At 41.3% G+C, this 24,535-nt stretch overlaps 1 protein-coding gene across 2 annotated transcripts in view; it reads right to left on the bottom strand.

The window, feature by feature from the left end:
• The window catches only part of LOC106584549 (receptor-type tyrosine-protein phosphatase zeta), a 114,157-nt gene that overhangs the window by 71,753 nt on the left and 17,869 nt on the right, over nucleotides 1-24,535 (bottom strand). For both annotated transcript variants that reach the window (XM_082968099.1, XM_082968100.1), the window contains exon 2: nucleotides 5,039-5,119. In XM_082968099.1, coding sequence (XP_082824225.1) covers nucleotides 5,039-5,119 — 81 coding nt within the window. The remainder of the gene's footprint in view (nucleotides 1-5,038; nucleotides 5,120-24,535) is intronic.

Here is a 24,535-nt window from a genome sequence, read left to right as displayed (position 1 = left end):
TTAATTCCCAGGTATCTTCAGCGTCCCTGTTTAAAAAGCTATTTATGAAACCAAACTAGTCACTATGACTTGCATAGAAAGCAACAGTAATGGCGTCTTTTTGTAGGCACTAACGGAGGCTAACTCTGCCTTGGCTTGTTGGCCAAATACTATGGGGGAATTAATGTTTTTTTTGGGGGGGGGGGGGGGTTTGGATAAACGCTGCAAATAGGTCTGTGATAAACACAGGCTTAGGAGATCTTCTACGCTTTGTTCTATGAGATAATTTTCAGCAGCTAACGTCATTTTTTGTGAATTTTTAAGCATTTATGTAATCGAAATAAGCACATAAAGGCTTCATAACTCATAAAAGTCATGTTAACTGACTGATATTATCTCATAGAACAAAACGTATAAGATCTCCTTCTTTCTGGAGGCAAGCTGAAGTTTGGAGCCAAATTCTATGCCCCTTCGTCAGTGATTGGTCAACAGTTGGTATTCTTCAATAAAGTCTTTGTTGTCATTCAACAAGAGATGTTTTCATGCACATTTTTAAATTTCAAAATACTGCACTAAACATCTTAGTTAGACAAAGATATCCTCTGCAAAAACGTCAAAATTCATGACAGATTTCTTGAGTTATCTTACATTAATTCACTCTCTCCGTGGTTATCTGTTATTTCATTACTCACACACATGCAAGACAAGCCAGTCAAAAGTCTTATTTTTTATTTTATTTATTTCACCTTTATTTAACCAGGTAAGCTAGTTGAGAACAAGTTCTCATTTACAACTGCGACCTGGCCAAGATAAAGCAAAGCAGTGTGACAGAAACAACAACAACACAGAGTTACACATGGAATAAACAAGCATACAGTCAATAACACAATATAAATAAATAAAGTCTATATACAGTGTGCAAATGGCATGAGGTGGTAAGGAAATAAATAGGCCATAGTAGCAAAGTAATTACAATTTAGCAGATTAACACTGGAGTGATAGATTAGCAGATGATGATGATCAGATGATGGTGTGTAAGTAGTGATACTCGTGTGCAAAAGAGCAGCAAAGTAAATAAAAACAATATGGGGATGAGGTACGTAGATTGGATGGGCTATTTACAGATGGACTATGTACAGCTGCAGCGATCGGTTAGCTGCTCTGACAGCTGATGTTTAAAGTTAGTGAGGAAAATGTAAGTCTCCAGCTTCAGCGATTTTGCAATTAGTTCTAGTCACTGGCAGCAAAGAACTGGAAGGAAAGGCGGCCAAAGGAGGAATTGGCTTTGGGGATGACCAGTGAGATATACCTGCTGGAGCGCGTGCTATGGGTGGGTGTTGTCATCGTGACTAGCGAGCTGAGATAAGGCGGAGCTTTACCCAGCATAGACTTATAGATGACTTGGAGCCAGTGGGTCTGGCGACGAATATGTAGCGAGGGCCAGCCGACTAGAGCCTACAGGTCGCAGTGGTGGGTGGTATAAGGCGCTTTGGTAACAAAACGGCAGCAAGAGCGACATCGTTGATATATACAGAGAAAAGAGTCGGTACGAGAATTGAGCCCTGTGGTACCCCCATAGAGACTGCCAGAGGTCCAGACAACAGGCCCTCCGATTTTACACACTGAACTCTGTCTGCGAAGTAGTTGGTGAACCAGGCGAGGCAGTCATTTGAGAAACCAAGGCTATTGAGTCTGCCGATAAGAATACGGTGATTAATGAACACTATGTCACTGGCAGCTCAAAATACTAGTCTACATGCCACTGGCAGCTCAAAATACTAGTCTACATGCCACTGGCAGCTCCAAATACTAGTCTACATGTCACTGGCAGCTCCAAATACTAGTCTACATGCCACTGGTAGCTCCAAATACTAGTCTGCATGCCACTGGCAGCTCCAAATACTTGTCTACATGCCACTGGCAGCTCCAAATACTTGTCTACATGCCACTGGCAGCTCCAAATACTTGTCTACATGCCACTGGCAGCTCCAAATACTAGTCTACATGCCACTGGCAGCTCCAAATACTAGTCTACATGTCACTGGCAGCTCAAACTACTAGCCTACATGTCACTGGCAGCTCAAACTACTAGTCTACATGTCACTGGCAGCTCAAACTACTAGTCTACATGTCACTGGCAGCTCAAAATACTAGTCTACATGTCACTACCAGCTCAAAATACTAGAGTACTTATTGATCACATACTCACTCACGCACATAGAAACACACACACGTTTTGTTATTCTATCCTCGTGGGGACCTAAAATTGATTTCCATTCAAAGGCTATTTTAAGTTTAGGGGTTAGGTTTGGAGTAAGGTTTGTGGCAAGGGTTAGGGTTACTGATTAAGGTAAAGATAAGGGTTAGATTTAGGGGTTAGAGAAAATAGCCGTAACCCCTAACCCTCACCTTAACCCTAAACCTAACCATAAACTTAACCCTAAACCTAACCATAACCCTAAATGTAACCACTAACCCCAATTCCGGCAGAGTGCCACTCCACTCCTAACCACCTGTGGATTCATGGCTAGTATCTGATAGGCTAATTGACATCATTTGAGTCAACTGGAGGGTACCTGTGGATGTATTTCAAGGCCTACCTTCAAGCCCTGACCTCAATCCCATAGAAAATTTGTGGGCAGAACTGAAAAAGCGTATGCGAGCAAGGAGGCCTACAAACCTGACTCAGTTACACCAGCCATGTCAGGAGGAATGGGCCAAAATTCAACCAACTTATTGTGGGAAGCTTGTGGAAGGCTACCCAAAACGTGTGACCCAAATTAAACAATTTAAAGGCAATGCTACCAAATACTAATTGAGTGTATGTAAACTTCTGGCCCACTGGGAATGTGATGAAAGAAATAAAAGCTGAAATGAATCATTCTCTCTTCTATTATTCTGACATTTAACAAACCACTGATGCAGACCTTTGGAACATCTACATTAAAAAATTATAATAAATAAATGTAATATAGCCTACACCATCACAATAAATCCATTATTTATTTTAGACAGGTCTAAAGAAACATTATATGAAGAAAATGTAGTCTATTTCAGAAGAACAGAATAGCATAATCTGAGTTGTTAGGCCCTGATCTCGCTATGCCATATGGCTGTGGGCTACACTAGTTCATTTAGCAGACAAGATTTTCTTAAAATTCTGTGGCATTATATTATTTTATAGTATGAAGAATACAATTGCACATAGCTGAATAAAATATAAATAATATTTTCTCTAAACGATTTCTTAGGGAGTGCGCACATGCGGCTATTCTGTGTTGAGTGGTTAACAAAGAAACAGGTACTCCTATATGCTTAATTTAGAGTTATTTATGCATCTTTAGTTGTGATAAAAATGTTGGGCTATATGTTTTATGCCTCCTTTTTCTTGTGCAGGCTGCACACTTCATCAGTCTCTCTTCACAATTTGACAAGCACTTGATAATATTCTGACCAGGCCTCAAATTTCCCGGTGGCATCCCCCTTGTGTGGCCATAATGCCCCCCTAAAAATCTATGCCTTTTGTGGCTAATGTGGCCGTTGTGCCCTTGGGCTGAATATAATAATTATAATTCCCTTCTTCCGGTTTCCATTTGCAGTGCTCCGAAGCACCTCTCACTCACATGGCTCTCTCAGATACTTTTAGTATATGTGGACACCCCTTCAAATTGGTGGATTCGAGCACCCAGCCATGCAATCTACATAGACAAACATTGTCAGTTGACTGGTCCATACTGAAGAGCTCAGTGACTTTCAATGTGGCACTGTCATAGGATGCCACCTTTCCAACAAGTCAGTTCGTAACATTTATGCCCTGCTAGAACTGCCCCGGTCAACTGTAAGTGCTGTTATTGTGAAGTTGAAACGTCTAGGAGCAGCAACGGCTCAGCCGTGAAGTGGTAGACCACACAAGCTCACAGAACGGGACCGCTGAAGCGCTCTATCAGTGGTGGTAAAAGTACCCAATTGTCATACTTGAGTAAAAGTAAAAGATACCTTAATAGAAAATGACTCAAGTAAAAGTCAACCAGTAAAATATTACTTGAGTAAAAGTCAAAGTACTTGGTTTTAAATATACTTAAGTATCAAAAGTAAAAGTATAAATCATAAAAAACCAGAAGGCACAATTTCCTTGTTTTTGTTAATTTACAGATAGCCGGGGCACACAAACACTCAGACATAATTTACAAACAAAGCATTTGTTATCAGAGGAGGTAGGGATGTTCTCTTGATAACTATGTGAATTGGACCACTTTCCTGTCCTGCTAAGCATTCAAAATGTAATGAGCACTTTTGTGTGTAAGGGAAAATGTATGGTGTAAAAAGTAAATCTTTAGGAATGTAGTGAAGTAAAAGTTGTCAAAAATATAAATAGTAAAGTAAAGTACAGATACCCCCAAAAAACAACTTAAGTAGTACTTTCAAGTATTTTTACTTAAGTACTTTACACCACTGGCTCTCATGAAGTATTAAATTAGATTTTCAATTACAGAGTGATTAGAGTGACAATAGAGTGCTGAGTACCAGCCAGAATAACAACTTTGGTAGGCTACTAATGACCATCAGCAGCTTCAGAGCTTGGAGAAGCCTAGTTACCGTGACTAAATGGTCACAAGGAATTTGACTGCGGTCATGACTCGTGACCGCCAGTGTGGTGGTAATATGGTCACCATAACAAGCCCTAGCCAGAACCATTCACAGTTGAGCTCACTCGGTTTAGCTCAATGCTGATTGGGTATTGTTATTTTAAAAATGTATGAAGGGAGGCCAAATGGTTGCTGGCTTCCTTTGCATTCAATGCTGCGGGCGGCAACACTGTCATACTCTTTTGGACCTGACAGCATCAGATAGATGGCCAACACATACAGAAGGGCTCTGTTTTGCTTGCTCTGATGCTTTTTCCAGTGAGATACATTCAGCCTCTTGCGAATTGAAGGAAAATGATGAAACACAGAGAGACGAAAGATACATTTGCTCTACATCTTGTATTTATTTTAATGTATCCCATTGAGAGAGACATTGAAAATTAAACCAAACTCGTGGTCCACTCCACACTCACCCGCATAGGACCAGTCGATGTCATCAGCGAATTTGCGCTGGGCGGCCTGGGCCCGGTATCCGTATCCTTGCACAGGTTCAGCTGCAACAGAAATCAACTCTTTCTCAAAAACAGCTCTGTTTAAGGCCTCTATGACCAAAAATGTAATTTCATTAAATCAGGCATTATTCTTATCAGAATTATCATACGTTCACACAGCCTCTCAATCCTCCTGAGTTGGTCTGGCTTTATTTGAGAATTGAAAGACATCCATATCCCTTTGAGGGATCAAACTAATGATACACTCATTCCAAAATATAATTGGAAAAACAAACAATTTGTTATTACACATTACAATATTGTAAATAGGCCATTATGGGCAGTGCAACATTGAGAAAATCTCAGCAAAAGAAACGCTCTCTGAGCTTGTACAATAAAAACGGTCGGTTATGTTTTCCTTCTGAAGAAATTTCCTCCAGTTTGGGAATAATGAGTAAGATCTACAGCACACAGACCATTAACATAATGCACTCTGGGGGACGTCTGTGGAGTACGTCTGTGGAGTACATCCATGTGTGCTTGTTTACACACACACACACACACACACACACACACACACACACACACACACACACACACACACACACACACACACACACACACACACACAATCTCCAGACATAATAATCCCTGCTTTTCACTGTCATTTGGAACTAGTGCTGCAGAATGATTAGGAGGTGATAGTGTATCATTATGATGCCCTACTAGTCCTGTCTGGGTAATGAATTGGAGCCAGAGCTCTCAGGGCCACACTGCCAGGTCATTATGGAAGAGATACTGTCTGTCAGAAACAAAAGTCCTCATTAGCATAGCTAGCACAAAGCAACTGCTCACTAAAGCATAGGGAAACCAAATACACCAAATGTTCTCCTGCAGCGTTAATAACTCCAAATGTTTCCAAAACGCAGGGAAGTCAGGTTGTGACCCCTTTCCCGGAGCGACTGAAACAGCACCCAATGTTCTGGAACATCACTGTGAATGTTGCTGGTCAAAACCAGGACAACTGAGTAGAAGAGGGTGGATTACCTGCTTCACCTTTTGCAACCATAATCAACCTTAAAAACAACATTCCTCCATGCTTTAGCATCTACAAAATATTGTCATCTAAGGGATAAAATAAACTTGTTTTCCTCTATGACAAACAAATTCACTTAAAGTGATACTTCGCTATTTTCCCCCAGAATCAGATGGACACGTGGATACCATGATTATGTCTCTGTGTCCAGTATGAAGAAAGTTAGAGGTACAATAGTGAGCCAATGCTAACTAGCATTAGCACAATGACTAACTAGCATTAGCACAATGACTGAAAATCTATGGGTACCTGCTAGCATCTGACTCTGGGAAAGTAGATATAGGGCCTTATTGCCAAAATCCCAAAGTGTACCTTAAAGATGCACTCAGTACTCGAAACGTCTATGTAAAAAAAACAGTACGGTTGGGGTCAGCACAATAGTCTGAAAAGGGTCTTAAACCATGACAAAGTCTTGGCCTGATCTGACTCTGGTTGGATGAAGATGAAGAGGCGGCCTCATGCTGTGTTTGCAACGCAAACGGTTATAGTCTTGCATAAAATAATAATTACCTAGGAAACTAGAATAAAGTCATAAATAGCTCTCTTTTCTCATACTCTTCATTTTCAGCTCTATCTGCTGGTCTTCCTCACATTGTTGGACCTCAGTTGTCCATGCCTGTTTAACACTGTGGTCAGCCAAGGGTCATGTTGGCCTTAAACCAAAGTGTTTTCTTTCCAACACAGGGATATCGCTACCATGGCTTCCCACCTTCCTCTCCCTTGCTGATCTGAGAGATATGAGAGTCTAAGGTATTTGGCTTTCGCCTGTCCTATTCTTTCAGCTTTTCATATTATTTTACACATCCTATTCTTTATTTTTTTTTCTCTCCCTTTATCTCCCCAATTTCATGATATCCAATTGGTAGTTACAGTCTTCTCTCATCGCTGCAACTCCTGTATGGACTCAGGAGAGGCGAAGGTTTGAGAGCCGGGCGTCCCTCGAAACACGATCCTGCCAAGCCGCACTGCTTCTTGACACAATGCCCACCGAACCCGGAAGCCAGCCTCTAGTAGGAAACACCGTACACCTAGCGACTGTGTCAGCGTGCACTAACCCGGACGACGCTGGGCCAATTGTGCGCCGCCCCATTGGTCTCCCGGTCGCGGCCGGCTGCGACAGAGCCTGGACTCGAACCCAGAATCTCTAGTGGCACAGCTAGCACTGCGATGCAGTGCCTTAGACCACTGCACCACACGGGAGGCAACATGTCCTATCTTTTTACCTTCCCAATTACTTCACCTGCCAAATTATCGTACCTGTCCTATTCTTTTATTTGTGCTATTCTTTAACACTCAGGAGGTAACATGTCCTATTCTTTTACCAGTCTTATTCTTTCACCTGTACTATTCTTTCAGTTCCGTGCGGATGAGGGAAAGGGACAGGGTACAAGGACAGGATGCATGTTATGACCATTGAGATACATCCCCAGTGTCCCTGTCTCGCTGACCTTCTGACACAGACTATACAGAAAGGAATGCTAGCCAGCAATTATGTTTTCCACTACTGTGACGCAAATCAGCCAATTCGTGTTGCTGTATTCTCTCTCTCCCCTCCGGTTGGACATAGTAAGATCTACAACTACTGAACTCCCTATGTCCATCTCCTCCTACAACTACTGAACTCCCTATGTCCATCTCCTCCTACAACTACTGAACTCCCTATGTCCATCTCCTCCTACAACTACTGAACTCCCTGTCCATCTCCTCCTACAACTACTGAGCTCCCTATGTCCATCTCCTCCTACAACTACTGAACTCCCTATGTCCATCTCCTTCTACAACTACTGAACTCCCTATGTCCATCTCCTTCTACAACTACTGAGCTCCCTATGTCCATCTCCTCCTACAACTACTGAACTCCCTGTCCATCTCCTCCTACAACTACTGAACTCCCTATGTCCATCTCCTCCTACAACTACTGAACTCCCTATGTCCATCTCCTCCTACAACTACTGAACTCCCTGTCCATCTCCTCCTACAACTACTGAACTCCCTCTCTCCATCTCTCTCTCCCTCTGAATAAAAGAGAAAGGAACTTGCTAAATTATGGACCATCTCTTCAGGGGGAAATGGACTATAGAGTGTGTAAACAATTGCATTGACATGAAACACCTGTCCATTTCCAGCACCAGTTCGTTCAATAGGTGCGATTCTATTACACAATGTGTGTGTGTGTGTGTGTGGTACACTTGGCGGTGTTGTGTTTGCGCGTGTGTGTGAGGTCAAGGGCACCATTCATCTCCCTATTTCCTTTCAACAGAGGATTACAGTCTGGCTCGTCTTACACTTGCTTTGTCTGGTGATTGTCCTTGACCGTGACGAATGGCATTACCTTTCCTTTTTAAGGATCACTGGTGCATCTGTGACTGAAAGAGAACAGGTAAGCTTTCTTACACTGACAATCTTGGGTGATTAACTCATTGTGGCCCAACGCCTCCATTTGTGGCTGTTATGCATGAAAACTACAATTGGCTCAACAAACATTGAGTATCTTTCAAAAATGCATTGTGAGAAAATACTCAACGATGTAAAAAGGAGATTTGATCGTGAACATCTATTTTAAATGACTTCTACAGGTTTTTCTTTATTTTTACTATTTTCTACATAGTAGAATAACAGTGAAGACATCAAAACTATGAAATAACACATACGGAATCATGAAGTAAAAAAAAATGTTAAACAAATCTAAATATATTTTATATTTGAGATTCTTCAAAGTAGCCACCCTTTGCTGTGATGACAGCTTTGCACACTCTTGCCATTCAACCAGCTTCATGAGGTTGTCACCTGGAATGCATTTCAATTAACAGGTGTATCATGTTAAAAGTTAATCCCCCGTTTGGCAAAGTTGGCTGTCTTCGATAGGAAGAAATGGTCTTCACACAGTTCACAACGAGCCAGGCGGCCCAAACTGCTGCATATACCCTGACTCTGTTGCACAGAACGCAAGAGAAGTGACAATTTCCCTAGTTAAATGTTTTTATGTTAGCAGGCAATATTAACTAAATATGCAGGTTTAAAAATATATACTTGTGTATTGATTTTAAGAAAGGCGTTGATGTTTATGGTTAGGTACACGTTGGTGGAACGACAGTGCCTTTTTTTGCGAATGCGCTTGTTAAATCATCACCCGTTTGGCGAAGTAGGCTGTGATTCAATGATAAATTAACAGGCACCGCATCGATTATATGTAACGCAGGACAAACTAGATAAACTAGTAATAACGTCAACCATGTGTAGGTAACTGGTGATTATGTTAAGATTGATTGTTTTTTATAAGATATGTTTAATGCTAGCTAGCACCTTACCTTGGCTTCTTGCTGCACTCACATAACAGGTAGTCAGCCTGCCACGCAGTCTCCTCGTGGAGTGCAATGTAATCGGCCATGATCGGTGTCCAAAAATGCCGATTACCGATTGTTATGAAAACCTGAAATTGGACCTAATTAGATTCGGCCATTCCGATTAGTCGGTCGACTTCTGAGACAGACACACACACAGAGAGAGAAAGAGGTAGAGAGACAGAGAAAGACAGAGAAAGACAGACACACAGAGAGAAACAGACACATACAGAGAGCGAGAGACACACAGAGAGCGAGACAGAGAGAGAGAAAGAGATATAGAGATAGACACACAGAGAGAGAGAGAGAGAGAGAAAGAGATAGAGACACATGGAGAGAGATACACAGAAAGAGATATAGAGACGGACACACAGAGAGAGACACACAGAGAGAGAAAGGCTACAAACACATCAGTGTGTTGATCCAGCAGAGAGTGTCCAGCCAGCCTTGTGTATATATTGTGTGTACATGGAAACTACGTTTTAACAGGGCTGTGGGTCTGTGAAGCATGGTGAATGACAGGATTAACCAGACACTGGGAGACACTAGCTAGCTCACAGGGCAGGGTCACAGAATTCTACCAGAGCCAGAATGGTTGAGTGACCCAACCCCTACGCCAGGGGTGGGGAAGATAGTAGTGTTGCCCACTTCTGGAAGGTTAGGCAGCCCCTGGCAATGGGTATCCCTTAAACCACTAAATGTTTGGTTCTTCTCCAGTGGTAACTAAAAGACTTAGAGCAGAATATGCTGTTTGATGTAAAGAAGTATCAGCATAAGCGTGTCTGTCTTCCATAACAAACCAACAGACAGGCAAAGGAAGTGGTCAAAGTGGTCACAGGTCTGAACAGACAACCGGCTTCAACCACTACACCCCCTCACACACCCTGCGATCACACAGAACCTGTGCCAGTCATTTCATTGGCAACAATAGCCAATGCCATATCTCAGTTCCCAGGTTGTGTTGAGACAGAAGTGTAGAGTTGCAAATCCTCTATGGAGCAATGCCACCAAGCACACAACGGCAGCCTATCATTCAGCAGGGATTAGCACCGACATAAAAACTAGCCAGTTCTACAATGCATAATTTTGCTTGGGTGGGAAAGAATGATAGATGGTCTTTGGGGATTCCTGTTGGATAGGGTACTGTGTCATGACGTTGCCCTCTTTGGACACAGCGAGCACCATCCCCCTACCTCTGCCTCCTACACCCTGGCTGCTGTGGTCAGAGAGGTTGTAAATTCCTGGAGGAGACTATCTCCTTATGGCCACAGTATAGAGAGAGAGTGAGTTTTCATAGAGAGAACAAAGGAATTTCTTCAACCTCACAGAACTGGAGGTCCGAACAATATTTATGTTCTGGAGAATGTATAAAAGATCGGTGAAGAATCCAGCTACGAACTGGTCCGTTTGGTACAATTTTGTGAAACTCATGAGACAATACGGCCACATTACCATAACGCTGTTTATATAATAGCCTCAGTTATGAGGCTTACATCTAATTGTGGTATAAAATGAATGAATAAGGATGAAGCTATTTGTGAGATGATGGGATGCTATGTAATGATGTTAATGTGAGAGAATTGTATTTCTGTTGAAAGTTTCACTAAGTCATTGGCACACCCCCAGGGGCACAGACAGGACCTGGCGTCATGAGACAGGCTTTTTCTATGTCCCAAATACAAACCCCACAAGGTTTTCTATCACCAGACCAGCTTACCTCGATAACGAGAGGGCCAAGGTTTGAAAGGAGACCAAGCTTACCTCAATTACGAGATGGCTGAAGATTGCCGACCATGCACTTCTCTTGCTGAACTTTTAACCTGTTGGGGATAGGGGGCAGTATTTGCACGGCCGGATAAAAAACGTACCCGATTGAATCTGGTTACTACTCCTGCCCAGTAACTAGAATATGCATATAATTGTTTGATTTGGATAGAAAACACCCTAAAGTTTCTAAAACTGTTTGAATGGTGTCTGTGAGTATAACAGAACTCATTTGGCAGGCCAAAACCTGAGAAGATTCCAAACAGGAAGCGCCCTCTCTGACCATTTCTTGGCCTTCTTGATCATCTCTATCCAAAACAGGGGATCTCTGGCATAACGTGACATTTTCTAACGCTCCCATAGGCTCTCAGAAGGCGCCAGAACGTTGAATGATGACTTTGCAGGCCATGGCTGAAAAACAGTAGCGCATTTGGTAAGTGGTCGATCTGAGAACAATGAGACTGGGGCGCGCATGCACGAGACTCCACCATGTTTACATTTTCAGTCTTTGAACGAAAACAGGGTTTCCTGGTCGGAATATTATCGCTTTTTTACGAGAAAAATCGCATAAAAATTTATTTTAAACAGCGTTTGACATACTTCGAAGTACGGTAATGGAATATTTTGAATTTTTTTGTCACGAAACGCGCCGGGCGCGTCACCCTTCGTCACCCTTCGGATAGTGTCTTGAACGCACAAACAAAACGCCGCTATTTGGATATAACTATGGATTATTTGGAACTAAACCAACATTTGTTATTGAAGTAGAAGTCCTGGGAGTGCATTCTGACGAAGAACAGCAAAGGTAATCCAATTTTTCTTATAGTAAATCTGAGTTTGGTGAGTACCAAACTTGGTGGGTGTCAAAATAGCTAGCCTGTGATGGCCGGGCTATCTACTCAGAATATTGCAAAATGTGCTTTCACCGAAAAGCTATTTTAACTTGTTATGGCTAGGGGGCAGTATTTTCACGGCCGGATAAAAAACATACCCGATTTAATTTGATTATTACTCCTGCCCAGAAACTAGAATATGCACATAATTATTAGCTTTGGATAGAAAACACTCCAAAGTTTCTAACACTGTTTGAATGGTGTCTGTGAGTATAACAGAACTCATTTGGCCGGCCAAAACCTGAGAAGATTCCATGCAGGAAGTGCCCTGTCTGACAATTTCTTGGCCTTCTTGATTATCTCTATCCATTACAGGGGATCTCTGCTGTTACGTGACACTTCCTACGGCTCCCATGGGCTCTCAGAAGGCGGCAAAAAGCTGAATCGTGGCTTTGCAGGCTCTGGCTGAAAAAAAGTAGCGCGTTTGGATAGTGGCTGGTCACAATACTGTGACACTCAGGCTCGTGCACGAGTGGACTCCATGTTTTATCTTTGAACGAAAACTACCGCTCCCGGGCGGAATATTATCGCTTTTTTACGAGAAAAATGCCATAAAAATTGATTTTAAACAGCGGTTGACATGCTTCGAAGTACGGTAATGGAATATTTAGATTTTTTTGTCACGAAATGCGTCATGCGCGTGACCCTTATTTACACTTCGGATAGTGTCTTGAACGCACAACAAAATGCCGCTATTTGGATATAACTATGGATTATTTTGAACCAAACCAACATTTGTTATTGAAGTAGCAGTCCTGGGAGTGCATTCTGACGAAGAACACCAAAGGTAATCAAACTTTTCTAATAGTAAATCTGACTTTGGTCAAGGCTAAACTTGCTGGGTGTCTAAATAGCTAGCCCGTGATGCCGGGCTATGTACTCAGAATATTGCAAAATGTGCTTTCACCGAAAAGCTATTTTAAAATCGGACACCTCGATTGCACAAAGGAGTTCTGTATCTATAATTCTTAAAATAATTCTTATGTTTTTTGTGAACGTTTATCGTGAGTAATTTAGTAAATTCACCGGAAGTGTTCGGTGGGAATGCTAGTTCTGAACGTCACATGCTAATGTAAAAAGCTGGTTTTTGATATAAATATGAACTTGATTGAAAAAAACATGCATGTATTGTATAACATAATGTCCTAGGGTTGTCATCTGATGAAGATCAAAGGTTAGTGCTGCATTTAGCTGTGGTTTTGTTTTTTGTGACATTATATGCTAGCTTGAAAAATGGGTGTCTGATTATTTCTGGCTGGGTACTCTGCTGACATAATCTAATGTTTTGCTTTCGCTGTAAAGCCTTTTGAAATCGGACAGTGTGGTTAGATAAAGGAGAGTCTTGTCTTTAAAATGGTGTAAAATAGTCCTATGTTTGAAAAATGGAAGTTTTTGTATTTTTGAGGAATTTGTAATTCGCGCCACGCCTATCATTGGATATTGGAGTAGGTGTTCCGCTAGCGGAACGTCTAGATGTAAGAGGTTAAAATCGGACATAGCGATTGCATAAAGGAGTTCTGTATCTATAATTCTTAAAATAATTATGTTTTTTGTGAACGTTTATCGTGAGTAATTTAGTAAATTCACCGGAAGTGTTCGGTGGGAATGCTAGTCACATGCTAGTCACATGCGAATGTAAAAAGCTGTTTTTTTATATAAATATGAACTTGATTGAACAAAACATGCATGTATTGTATAACATAATGTCCTAGGAGTGTCATCTGATGAAGATCAAAGGTTAGTGCTGCATTTAGCTGTGGTTTTGGTTTTTGTGACATTATATGCTAGCTTGAAAAATGGGTGTCTGATTATTCCTGGCTGGGTACTCTGCTGACATAATCTAATGTTTTGCTTTCGTTGTAAAGCCTTTTTGAAATCGGACAGTGTGGTTAGATTAACGAGAGTCTTGTCTTTAAAATGGTGTAAAATAGTCATATGTTTGAGAAATTGAAGTAATAGCATTTCTAAGGTATTTGAATATCGCGCCACGGGATTCCACTGGCTGTTGAGTTGGTGGGACCCTTGCCAAGAGAAGTTAACCATACCACGTGGTTAAACTCTTAGACTATCGATAATGACAGAATAAGAACAAGTCTTTGATATTAATTACTAGTCTGTAGCTAGGAATTCGGTATCATTGAACGCGAAGACCGACAACCGCCGAAACAGCTATTCTATAACGACATGAATGAATGTCACTCTGAACTATCCATTCTAACCACGACAGAGAGCGAGAGAGAGCGGACAAACTCTCCAACAGAAACAAACTTTTCAACAGAGATCCCGACGACACACTGAGCGAAAATATATATATATTGATTGCAATTATTCCCAAATGAGTGAGCGTTCATGTGCAAAGGATTAGCATTTCAATTGTTATAATTATCAACTCTGTAGTGCCTTCTCAGCTGACCCCCACTCCCCTTTTGTCTAACAAGCCGCCATGCTGGTTTAGCCCACTAGGGCACATTCTCCAATCATTTCCTTGTAACCATATCTACTGTTTGTTAGGCATTTTTGTGAATTACCTAGTTAGTAAATAAATGATTTTAAGACAATTGATGTATGGATGACTCATAGTGAAGACTGGGTTCGTGCAGATAACCAACAATTTACAACGTTTGGAATGAGACTAACGTGAGGTAAATTATAATTCATTGAATTGAAGACTAATTGATCAGATATTAAAATATCTGAAAGTTATATCTTTGTAATCTGAAAAAGTACAATCTTTATCCCCATGTGCAGTTGCAAACCATAGTCCACATTTTTTGTGGCGGTTTTGGAGCAGTGGCTTCTTCCTTGCTGAGCGGCCTTTCAGGTTATGTCGATATAGGACTCATTTTACTGAGGACATAGATCCTTTTGTACCTGTTTCCTCCAGCATCTTCACAAGATCCTTTACTGTTGATCTGGGACTGATTTGCACTTTTCACACCAAAGTACGTTCATCTCTAGGAGACAGAACGAGTCTCCTCCCTGAGCGATATGACGGCTGCGTGGTCCCATGGTGTTTATACTTGCGTACTATTGTTTGTACAGATGAACGTGGTACCTTCAGGCGTTGGGAAATTGCTCCCAAGGATGAACCACACTTGTGGAGGTCTACAATTTTTCTTCTGAGGTCTTGGCTGATTTCTTTTGATTTTCCCATGATGTCAAGCAAAGAGGCATTGAGTTTGAAGGTAGGCCTTGAAGTACATCAACAGCTACATCTCCAATTGACTCAAATTATGTTAATTGGCCTATCAGAAGCTTCTAAAGGCATGACATCATTTTCTGGAATTTTCCAAGCTGTTTAAAAGACACAGTCAACTTAGTGTATGTAAACCTCTGACCCACTGGAATTGTGATACAGTGAAATAATCTGTCTGTAAACAATTGTTGGAAAGATTACTCTCTCTCCTGCACAAAGTAGATGTCCTAACCGACTTTGCAAAACTATAGTTTGTTAACTTCCCTAGGGCCGGCGGGACGAAATCGTCCCACCTACGTAACAGCCAGTGGAATCCTGTGGCGCGTTATTCAAATACCTTAGAAATGCTATTACTTCAATTTCTCAAACATATGACTATTTTACACCATTTTAAAGACAAGACTCTCGTTAATCTAACCACACTGTCCGATTTCAAAAAGGCTTTACAACGAAAGCAAAACATTAGATTATGTCAGCAGAGTACCCAGCCAGAAATAATCAGACACCCATTTTTCAAGCTAGCATATAATGTCACAAAAACCCAGAAGACAGCTAAATGCAGCACTAACCTTTGATGATCTTCATCAGATGACACACCTAGGACATTATGTTAGACAATACATGCATGTTTTGTTCAATCAAGTTCATATTTATATCAAAAACCAGCTTTTTACATTAGCATGTGACGTTCAGAACTAGCATACCCCCCGCAAACTTCCGGTGAATTTACTAAAAATGTACTAAATTACTCACAATAAACGTTCACAAAAAGCATAACAATTATTTTAAGAATTATAGATACAGAACTCCTCTATGCACTCGATATGTCCGATTTTAAAATAGCTTTTCGGTGAAAGCACATTTTGCAATATTCTCAGTAGATAGCCCGTCATCACAGTGCTAGCTATTTAGACACCCAGCAAGTTTAGCACTCACCAAAGTCAGATTTAAAAGTTTGATTACCTTTGGTGTTCTTCGTCAGAATGCACTCCCAGGACTTTTACTTCAATAACAAATGTTGGTTTGGTCCCAAATAATCCATAGTTATATCCAAACAGCGGCATTTTGTTCGTGCGTTCAAGACACTATCCGAAAGGGTAAAGAAGGGTGACGAGCATGGCGCATTTCGTGACAAAAAAATTCGAAATATTCCATTACCGTACTTTGAAGCATGTCAACCGCTGTTTAAAATCAATTTTTATGCCATTTTTCTCGTAAAAAAGCGATAATATTCCAACCGGGAATCTGCATTTAGGTAAACAGACGAAAGAAAATAAAGCACGGGGTCGACTCGGGCACGCGCCTAAGCCCATTGTCCTCTGATCGGCCACTTGCCAAAAGCGTAAATGTGTTTCAGCCTGGGGCTGCCTCGATATCATTCAGCTTTTTCCCGGTCTCTGAGAGCCTATGGGAGCCATAGGAAGTGTCACGTTACAGCAAAGATCCTCAGTCTTCAATAAAAAGAGCCAAGATGAACAACAACTTGTCAGACAGGCCACTTCCTGTACAGAATCTTCTCAGGTTTTTGCCTGCCATATGAGTTCTGTTATACTCACAGACACCATTCAAACAGTTTTAGAAACTTTAGGGTGTTTTCTATCCAAAGCCAATAATTATATGCATATTCTAGTTACTGGGCAGGAGTAGTAACCAGATCAAATCGGGTACGTTTTTTATCCGGCCGTGTCAATACTGCCCCCTACCCCCAACAGGTTAACAAGAAATTTGAGGAGTAGTTGAAAAACGAGTTTTAACGACTCCAACCTAAGTGTATGTAAACTTATATATCCACAGTAAACGAGTCCTATATCGACATAACCTGAAAGGCCGCTCAGCAAGGAAGAAGCCCCTGCTCCAAAACCGCCATAAAAAAGCCAGATTATGGTTTGCAACTGCACATGGGGACAAAGATTGTACTTTTTGGAGAAATGTCCTCTGGTCTGATGAAACGAAAATAGAATTGTTTGGCCATAATGTCCATCGTTATGTTTGGAGGGAAAAGGGGGAGGCTTGCAAGCCGAATAACACCATCCCAACCGTGAAGCACGGGGTGGCAGCATCATGTTGTGGGGGTGCTTTTCTGCAGGAGGGACTGGTGGACTTCATAAAATAGATGGCATCATGAGGCAGGAAAATTATGTGGATATATTGAAGCAACATCTCAAGACAGTCAGGAAGTTAAAGTTTGGTCGCAAATGGGTCTTCCAAATGGACAATGACCCCAAGCATACTTCCAAAGTTGTGACAAAATGGCTTAAGGACAACAAAGTCAAGGTATTGGAGTGGCTATCACAAAGCCCTGACCTCAATCCTTTAGAACATTTGTGGGCAAAACTGAAAAAGCGTGTGCGAGCAAGGAGTCCTACAAACCTGACTCAGTTACACCAGCTGTGTCAGGAGGAATGGGACAAAATTCACCCAACTTTTTGTGGGAAGCTTGTGGAAGGCTACCCGAAACGTTTGACCCAAGTTAAACAATTTAAAGGCAAATACTAATTGAGTGTATGTAAACTTCTGACCCACCGGGAATGTGATGAAAGAAATAAAAGCTGAAATAAATCATTCTCTCTACTATTATTCTGCACATTTCACATTCTTAAAATAATGTGGTGATCCTAGCTGACCAAAGACAGGGAATTAAATGTCAGGAATTGAGAAAAACTGAGTTAAAATGTATTTGGCTAAGGTATATGTAAACGTCCGAATTCAACTGTACATCAAATCAAATTTTATTGGTCACATACACATGGTTAGGAGATGTTAACGCGAGTGTAGCGAAATGCTTGTGCTTCTAGTTCCGACCGTGCAGTAATATCTAACAAGTAATCTAACAATTTCACAACAACTACCTTATACACACACAAGTGTAAAGGAACGTATGAGAATAATGTACATATAAATATATGAATGAGCGATGGCCGTGCGGTATAGGCAAGATGCAGTAGATGGTATAGAGTACAGTATATACATATGAGATGAGTAATGTAGGGTATGTAAATATTATATAAAATGGCATTGTTTATCTTCTCTAGGGTAGGGGGCAGTATTTTGACGTCCGGATGAAAGGCGTGCCCGTAGTAAACTGCCTGCTACTCAGGCTCAGAAGATAGGATATGCATATTATTAGTAAATTTGGATGGAAAACACTCTGAAGTTTCTAAAACTGTTTGAATGATGTCTGTGAGTATAACAGAACTCATATGGCAGGCAAAAAGCTGAGAAAAATCCAACCAGGAAGTGCGGAAATCTGAGGTTGTTGTTTTTCAAGTGATTGCCTATACAGTATACAGTGACTTAGGGTTCATTTTGCACTTCCTAAGGCTTCCACTAGATGTCAACAGTCTTTAGAACGTTGTTTCATGCTTCTACTGTGAATGGGGAGAGATTAAGAGCTCCTGGAAGTAGATGAGTGAGAAAATGACATGAGCTCAGTGGCGCGCACTCACGTGAGACATGTTTCTACGAACTGTAATATAACTTTTTGGACTTCTCGTCTGAAATTAATGCGTGAGCACAGCGCATTTGGAGTACTCGACCGAACGCGCGAACAAAATGGAGGTATTTGGACATATATATTGACTTTATCGAAACAAATGAACATTTATTGGGGAACTAGGATACATATATATATATATATATATATACACACATACACATATATATATATACACATATATATATATACACACATATACATATATACACATATATATATATACACACATATACATATATACACATATATATATATATATATACATATACATACATATACACATACATACATACATACATACATACATACATACATACATACATACATACATACATACATACATACATACATACATACATACATACATACTCACAAACACACATACACACGCTAACACACACACACACACAGATATATATATATATATATATATATATATATATATGTATCTGTGTGTGTGTGTGTTAGCATGTGTATGTATGTGTGTTTGTGAGTCCACCAGCTGGTCTGAGATCTGTAATGTAACACAGCTGGAGCATTAGTGTGCTTTCGGAATGCTAGTAGTACTAGTTCTACCTAATTCCTCCATCACATTTCCTCAAAAGCTTTGGGTCACACTCTTCAATAGCGGAGGCGCCAACAACACTCCTGCATCATCAATGAGACGTAATAGATTGGCCAAACACTGTGCTACACGAGATCCTGAGGGACCGAATGAGAACTGTACTCACACAGGGCTGGACTTACCAACTGGGGCCCTGGTAAGGGCCGGACTAACCAACTCTGTTATGCACCTCCGCTATTGAACTGAATTGTTCCTGGTGTATTCATGCATGTACAGTGCTGGCTCATGTCCAGACTGTGGATGATTCTACACTGATTCCACAGTCTATAGAGTGCCGGTTCATGTCACCATGAGATGGGTCAATTGGCATTGTGGGACTGTGTGGGCACAGGCTGTGTGCCTGGCATCCTGCTGGGACTGGCAGCCTGTCATTGTGCCTCGTTTTAAGTGGCTCTGGAGAGTGTGTGTCGATGGCCGAGCGGCACGAGGACATGGCACAGTGTGTGCCTGAGGGGAGGAGTATGAAATAAGAAGAAGTGTAAGTGTGTGGTCACACTTTTAATTGCATTCTGATCTCTCTGGCCTGAACTCCCCAACTCCCTAGAAAACAAGTGGACCTCCTTATGGCCACCATGACTTTACCTGGTCTCCCACACATTGCTACGGTCACAGATTAAGCCTGTTTCCTCATACTGCCTGTCTTGGTGAGGATGTATCATTTTACAATACAGAGAAACTATAGTCCAGCACTTTGTCTGTATCTCTGTCTCTCTATCATCTCTGTCTCTTTCACACTCTCTCCGTTATGAAAAAAGTGATCATGTTGAGTCATTCAGACAGTCTTTCTGCAGGGGAGAAATATTGTCTATTTTTTCACTTTGTCATTACTTCCTGGCCAAACGTCTCTAAACATTTAGAGTGGGATAGTGGATGTTTTAAACAAGGGGGTTCCACTTAGCCCGGCTTGTTTAGAGGAAAAGATAGAGATTTACAGGGATCAAAAAGGGGAGAGTTCCATAATAACAATCTCAGAAGACTTATTTATATATATATATATATATATATATATATATATATATATATATATATATATTTTTTTTTTTTAATACCATAAAGGATTATGTACAGGGTGTGATTTAAGGACCAAGAGCCATTTGAAAGCATTGTAAAATTATTTGTTATGGCTACATGACAGCGTATTTGGTGAATTGCTCCTTCACTAACTACGGCCTCATACGGTTTCCATATGGTACACTATGCCAACTGGAAAAGTATTCACACTAGGCTTGGGCAGCATGCCATATATACCGTATACCGGGGTATTTGGAAATAGCCACGGGATAGTTTTTCATTACCGTCGAAACAATTTTGACGTTTTTCAATAAATTGTAATATTTGTAGCTACTTTTTAAGTAAATACCTGCAGTCAACTTGTGCAGTACGTTAGGAGATGAACAACGTGATCTGCTTATTTCCCATCACATCCTTTTACATTATGAAGCTTACCGTAGTTCCCCAGATCAGTTGAGCCAGTCATGTGTTTGTTTGTAAATAGCACAATGGGAGAAAGCGGGAGAAGGTCAGCTGTTTATTGAAGGTCAAGTGTTTTTTTGCTTCAATAGACTGATCAGGGACATGCAACGATTGTTTTCCTTCACAGAAAATACATTAGTGCAACACATTCGGTTAATTTTCATTAGATGACAAGAGAAGTGCAACGGTTACACTGAGAAAAGTACCAGAGAAAAAGTAACCATCTGATGATAGAATGCCTATTTGTGAACAGCAACTGAAACACAAAAGTGCAACTGAAACACAAACTTAGTCTGATGCAGAGCAGAAATTACAAAAAGCATCTTAGATCTGCGTTTACAAAATGCAGCAGGAGATTTCTTACGCATTTTATATATTTTTCCTGTGTGAAAAATCTAGAATTCTGCGTTAACGCGACAGCTAAGTTTAACTTGCTAGTTATCTACGTAAGTAACTTAATAAGTTGGCGGGGCTTCATATTGTGTAAGCTTTCTACCGTGTTTGAAAAGTCAAAGCACTTTGGATGAGTTCTGTACAGCTGTCACTGCTATCTTTTGATTTCCTTGCGTTTTTTCTCCAATCTGTTTTTTTATTTTGTTTATTTAATTTCACCTTTATTTAACCAGGTAGGCTAGTTGAGAACAAGTTCTCATTTACAACTGCAACCTGGCCAAGATAAAGCAAAGCAGTGCGACAAAAAACAACAGAGTTACACATGGAATAAACAAACATACAGTCAGTAATACAATAGAGAAAGTCTATATACATTGTGTGCAAATGAGGTAGGATAAGGGAGGTAAGGCAATAAATAGGCCATAGTGGCGAAATTATTTCAGTATGGCAAATTAAACACTGGGTGATAGATGTGCAGAAGATGAATGTGCAAGTAGAGATACTGTGTGCAAAGGAGCAAAATAAATAAATAAATAACAATATGGTGATGAGGTAGTTGGATGGGATATTTACAGATTGGCTATGTACAGGTACAGTGATCTGTGAGCTGCTCTGACAGCTGGTGCTTCAAGCTAGTGAGGGAGATATGAGTCACCAGCTTCAGTGATTTTTGCAGTTCGTTCCAGTCATTGGCAGCAGAGAACTGGAAGGAAAGGCGGCCAAAGGAGGAGTTGGCTTTGGGGATGACCAGTGAAATAAAGCTGCTGGAGCGCGTGCTACGGGTGGGTTTTGCAATGGTGACCAGTGAGATGAGATAAGGTGGGGCTTTACCTAGCAACGACTTATAGATAACCTGGAGCCAGTGGGTTTCGCGACAGATATGAAGCGAGGGCCAGCCAACGAGAGCGTACAGGTCGCAGCGCTGGGTAGTATATGGGGCTTTGGTGACAAAACGGATGGCACTGTGATAGACTGCATCCAATTTGTTGAGTAGAGTGTTGGAGGCTATATTGTAAATGACATCGCCGAAGTCAAGGATCGGTAGGATGGTCTGTTTTACTAGGGTATGTTTGGCAGCATGAGTGAAGGATGCTTTGTTGCGAAATAGGAAGCCAATTATAGATTTCGTTTTGGATTAGAGATGCTTAATGTGAGTCTGGAAGGAGAGTTTACAGTCTAACCAGACACCCAGGTATTTGTATTTGTCCACATATTCTAAGTCAGAACAGTCCAGAGTAGTGATGCTGGACAGGTGGGTAGGTGTGGGCAGTGATCGGTTGAAGAGCATGCATTTAGTTTTGCTTGCATTTAAGAGCAATTGGAGGCCACGGAAGGAGAGTTGTATGGCATTGAAGTTTGTCTGGAGGTTAGTTAGGACAGTGTCCAAAGAAGGGCCAGAAGTATACAGAATGGTGTCGTCTGCGTAGAGGTGGATCAGAGAATCACCAGCAGCAAGAGCGACATCATTGATGTATACAGAGAAAAGAGTCGGCCCAAGGATTGAACCCTGTGGCACCCTCATAGAGACTGCCAGAGGTCCGGACAACAGGCCCTCCGATTTGACACACTGAACTCTGTCAGAGAAGCAGTTGGTGAACCAGGCTAGGCAGTCATTTGAGAAACCAAGGCTGTTGAGTCTGCCAATAAGGATGTGGTGATTGACAGAGTCGAAAGCCTTGGCCAGGTCGATGAATACGGCTGCACAGTATTGTCTCTTATCAATGGCGGTTATGATATTGTTTAGGACCTTGAGCGTGGCTGAGGTGCACCCATGACCAGTTCGGAAACCAGATTGCATAGCGGAGAAAGTACAGTGGGATTCGAAATGGTCGGTGATCTGTTTGTTAACTTGGCTTTCGAGGACCTTAGAAAGGCAGGGTAGGATAGATATAAGTCCGTAGCAGTTTGGGTCTAGAGTGTCTCCCCCTTTGAAGAGGGGGATGACCGTCGTCTTTCGTTTGAAGAGGGGGATGACAGCTTTCCAATCTTTGGGGATCTCAGAAGATACGAAAGAGAGGATGAACAATCTAGTAATAGGGGTTGCAACAATTTCACCTGATCATTTTAGGAAGAGGGTCCAGATTGTCTAGCCCTGCTGATTTGTAGGGGTCCAGATTTTGCAGATCTTTCAGCCAGTCTGCCCCTCCTCCATCTTCTCTGAGCAGAGCAGGCAGTCCGGTTGCTCTAACGACTCCAGACAGACACATGTACACATGCTTCTTCAAAGGAGACATGCATGCGTCAAAACTTTTGACGGCATTTGGTGGACTTCTAGTCAGACTCAGGAGGCGTACACACCATCCACCGCTTCTGAGTATATTTCTGCTAATGTTCAGTCCCCGGACAAAAAGGTAGACGTGCTCAGGGCGAAGATCACCTTCCAGAGAGACATCAGGGATTGTATCATACTCTGTTTCACAGGATCAGGGTTCTCTCCAGATATACTGTCCCTGTCCATACAGCCAGCTGGGTTCTCAGTACATCGTGCAGACAGGATTAAAGACCTCTTCGGGAAGAAGAAAGGTGAAGGTGTGTACACTACCGGTCAAAAGTTTTAGAACACCTACTCATTCAAGGATTTTTCTTTATTTGTACTATTTTCTACATTGTAGAATAATACTGAAGACATCAAAACTATGAAATAACGGAGTACCCCAAAAAAGTGTTAAATAAAATGTGTATATTTCAGATTTTTCTAAGTAGCCACCCTTGGCCTTGATGACAGCTTTGCACACTCTTGGCATTCTCTCAACCAGCTTCATGAGGTAGTCACCTGCCTTTCAATTAAAAGGTGTGCCTTGTTAAAAGTTAATTTGTGGAATTTCTTTCCTTCTTCATGCGTTTGAGCCAATCTGTTGTGTTGTGACAAGGTAGGGGTGGTATACAGAAGATAGCCCTATTTGGTAAAATACCAAGTCCATATTATGGCAAGAACAGCTCAAATAAGCCAAGAGAAACGACAGTCCATCATTACTTTAAGACATGAAGGCCAGTCAATACGGAAAATGTCAAGATCTTTGGAAGTTTCTTCAAGTGCAGTCGCAAAAACCATCAAGTGCTATCATGAAACTGTCTCTCATGAGAACCGCCACAGGAAATAAAGACCTAGAGTTACATCTACTGCAAAGGATAAGTTCATTAGATTTAACCGCACCTCAGATTTCTGCCCAAATAAATGCTTCACAGAGTTCAAGTAATAGGC

The sequence above is a fragment of the Salmo salar genome, chromosome 23, assembly GCF_965601325.2.
Source record: "Salmo salar chromosome 23, fSalSal1, whole genome shotgun sequence".
NCBI lineage: Eukaryota > Metazoa > Chordata > Actinopteri > Salmoniformes > Salmonidae > Salmo > Salmo salar.
Note: the sequence above shows the minus strand (reverse complement) of the source record. Positions and strands in the feature narration are given on the sequence as shown.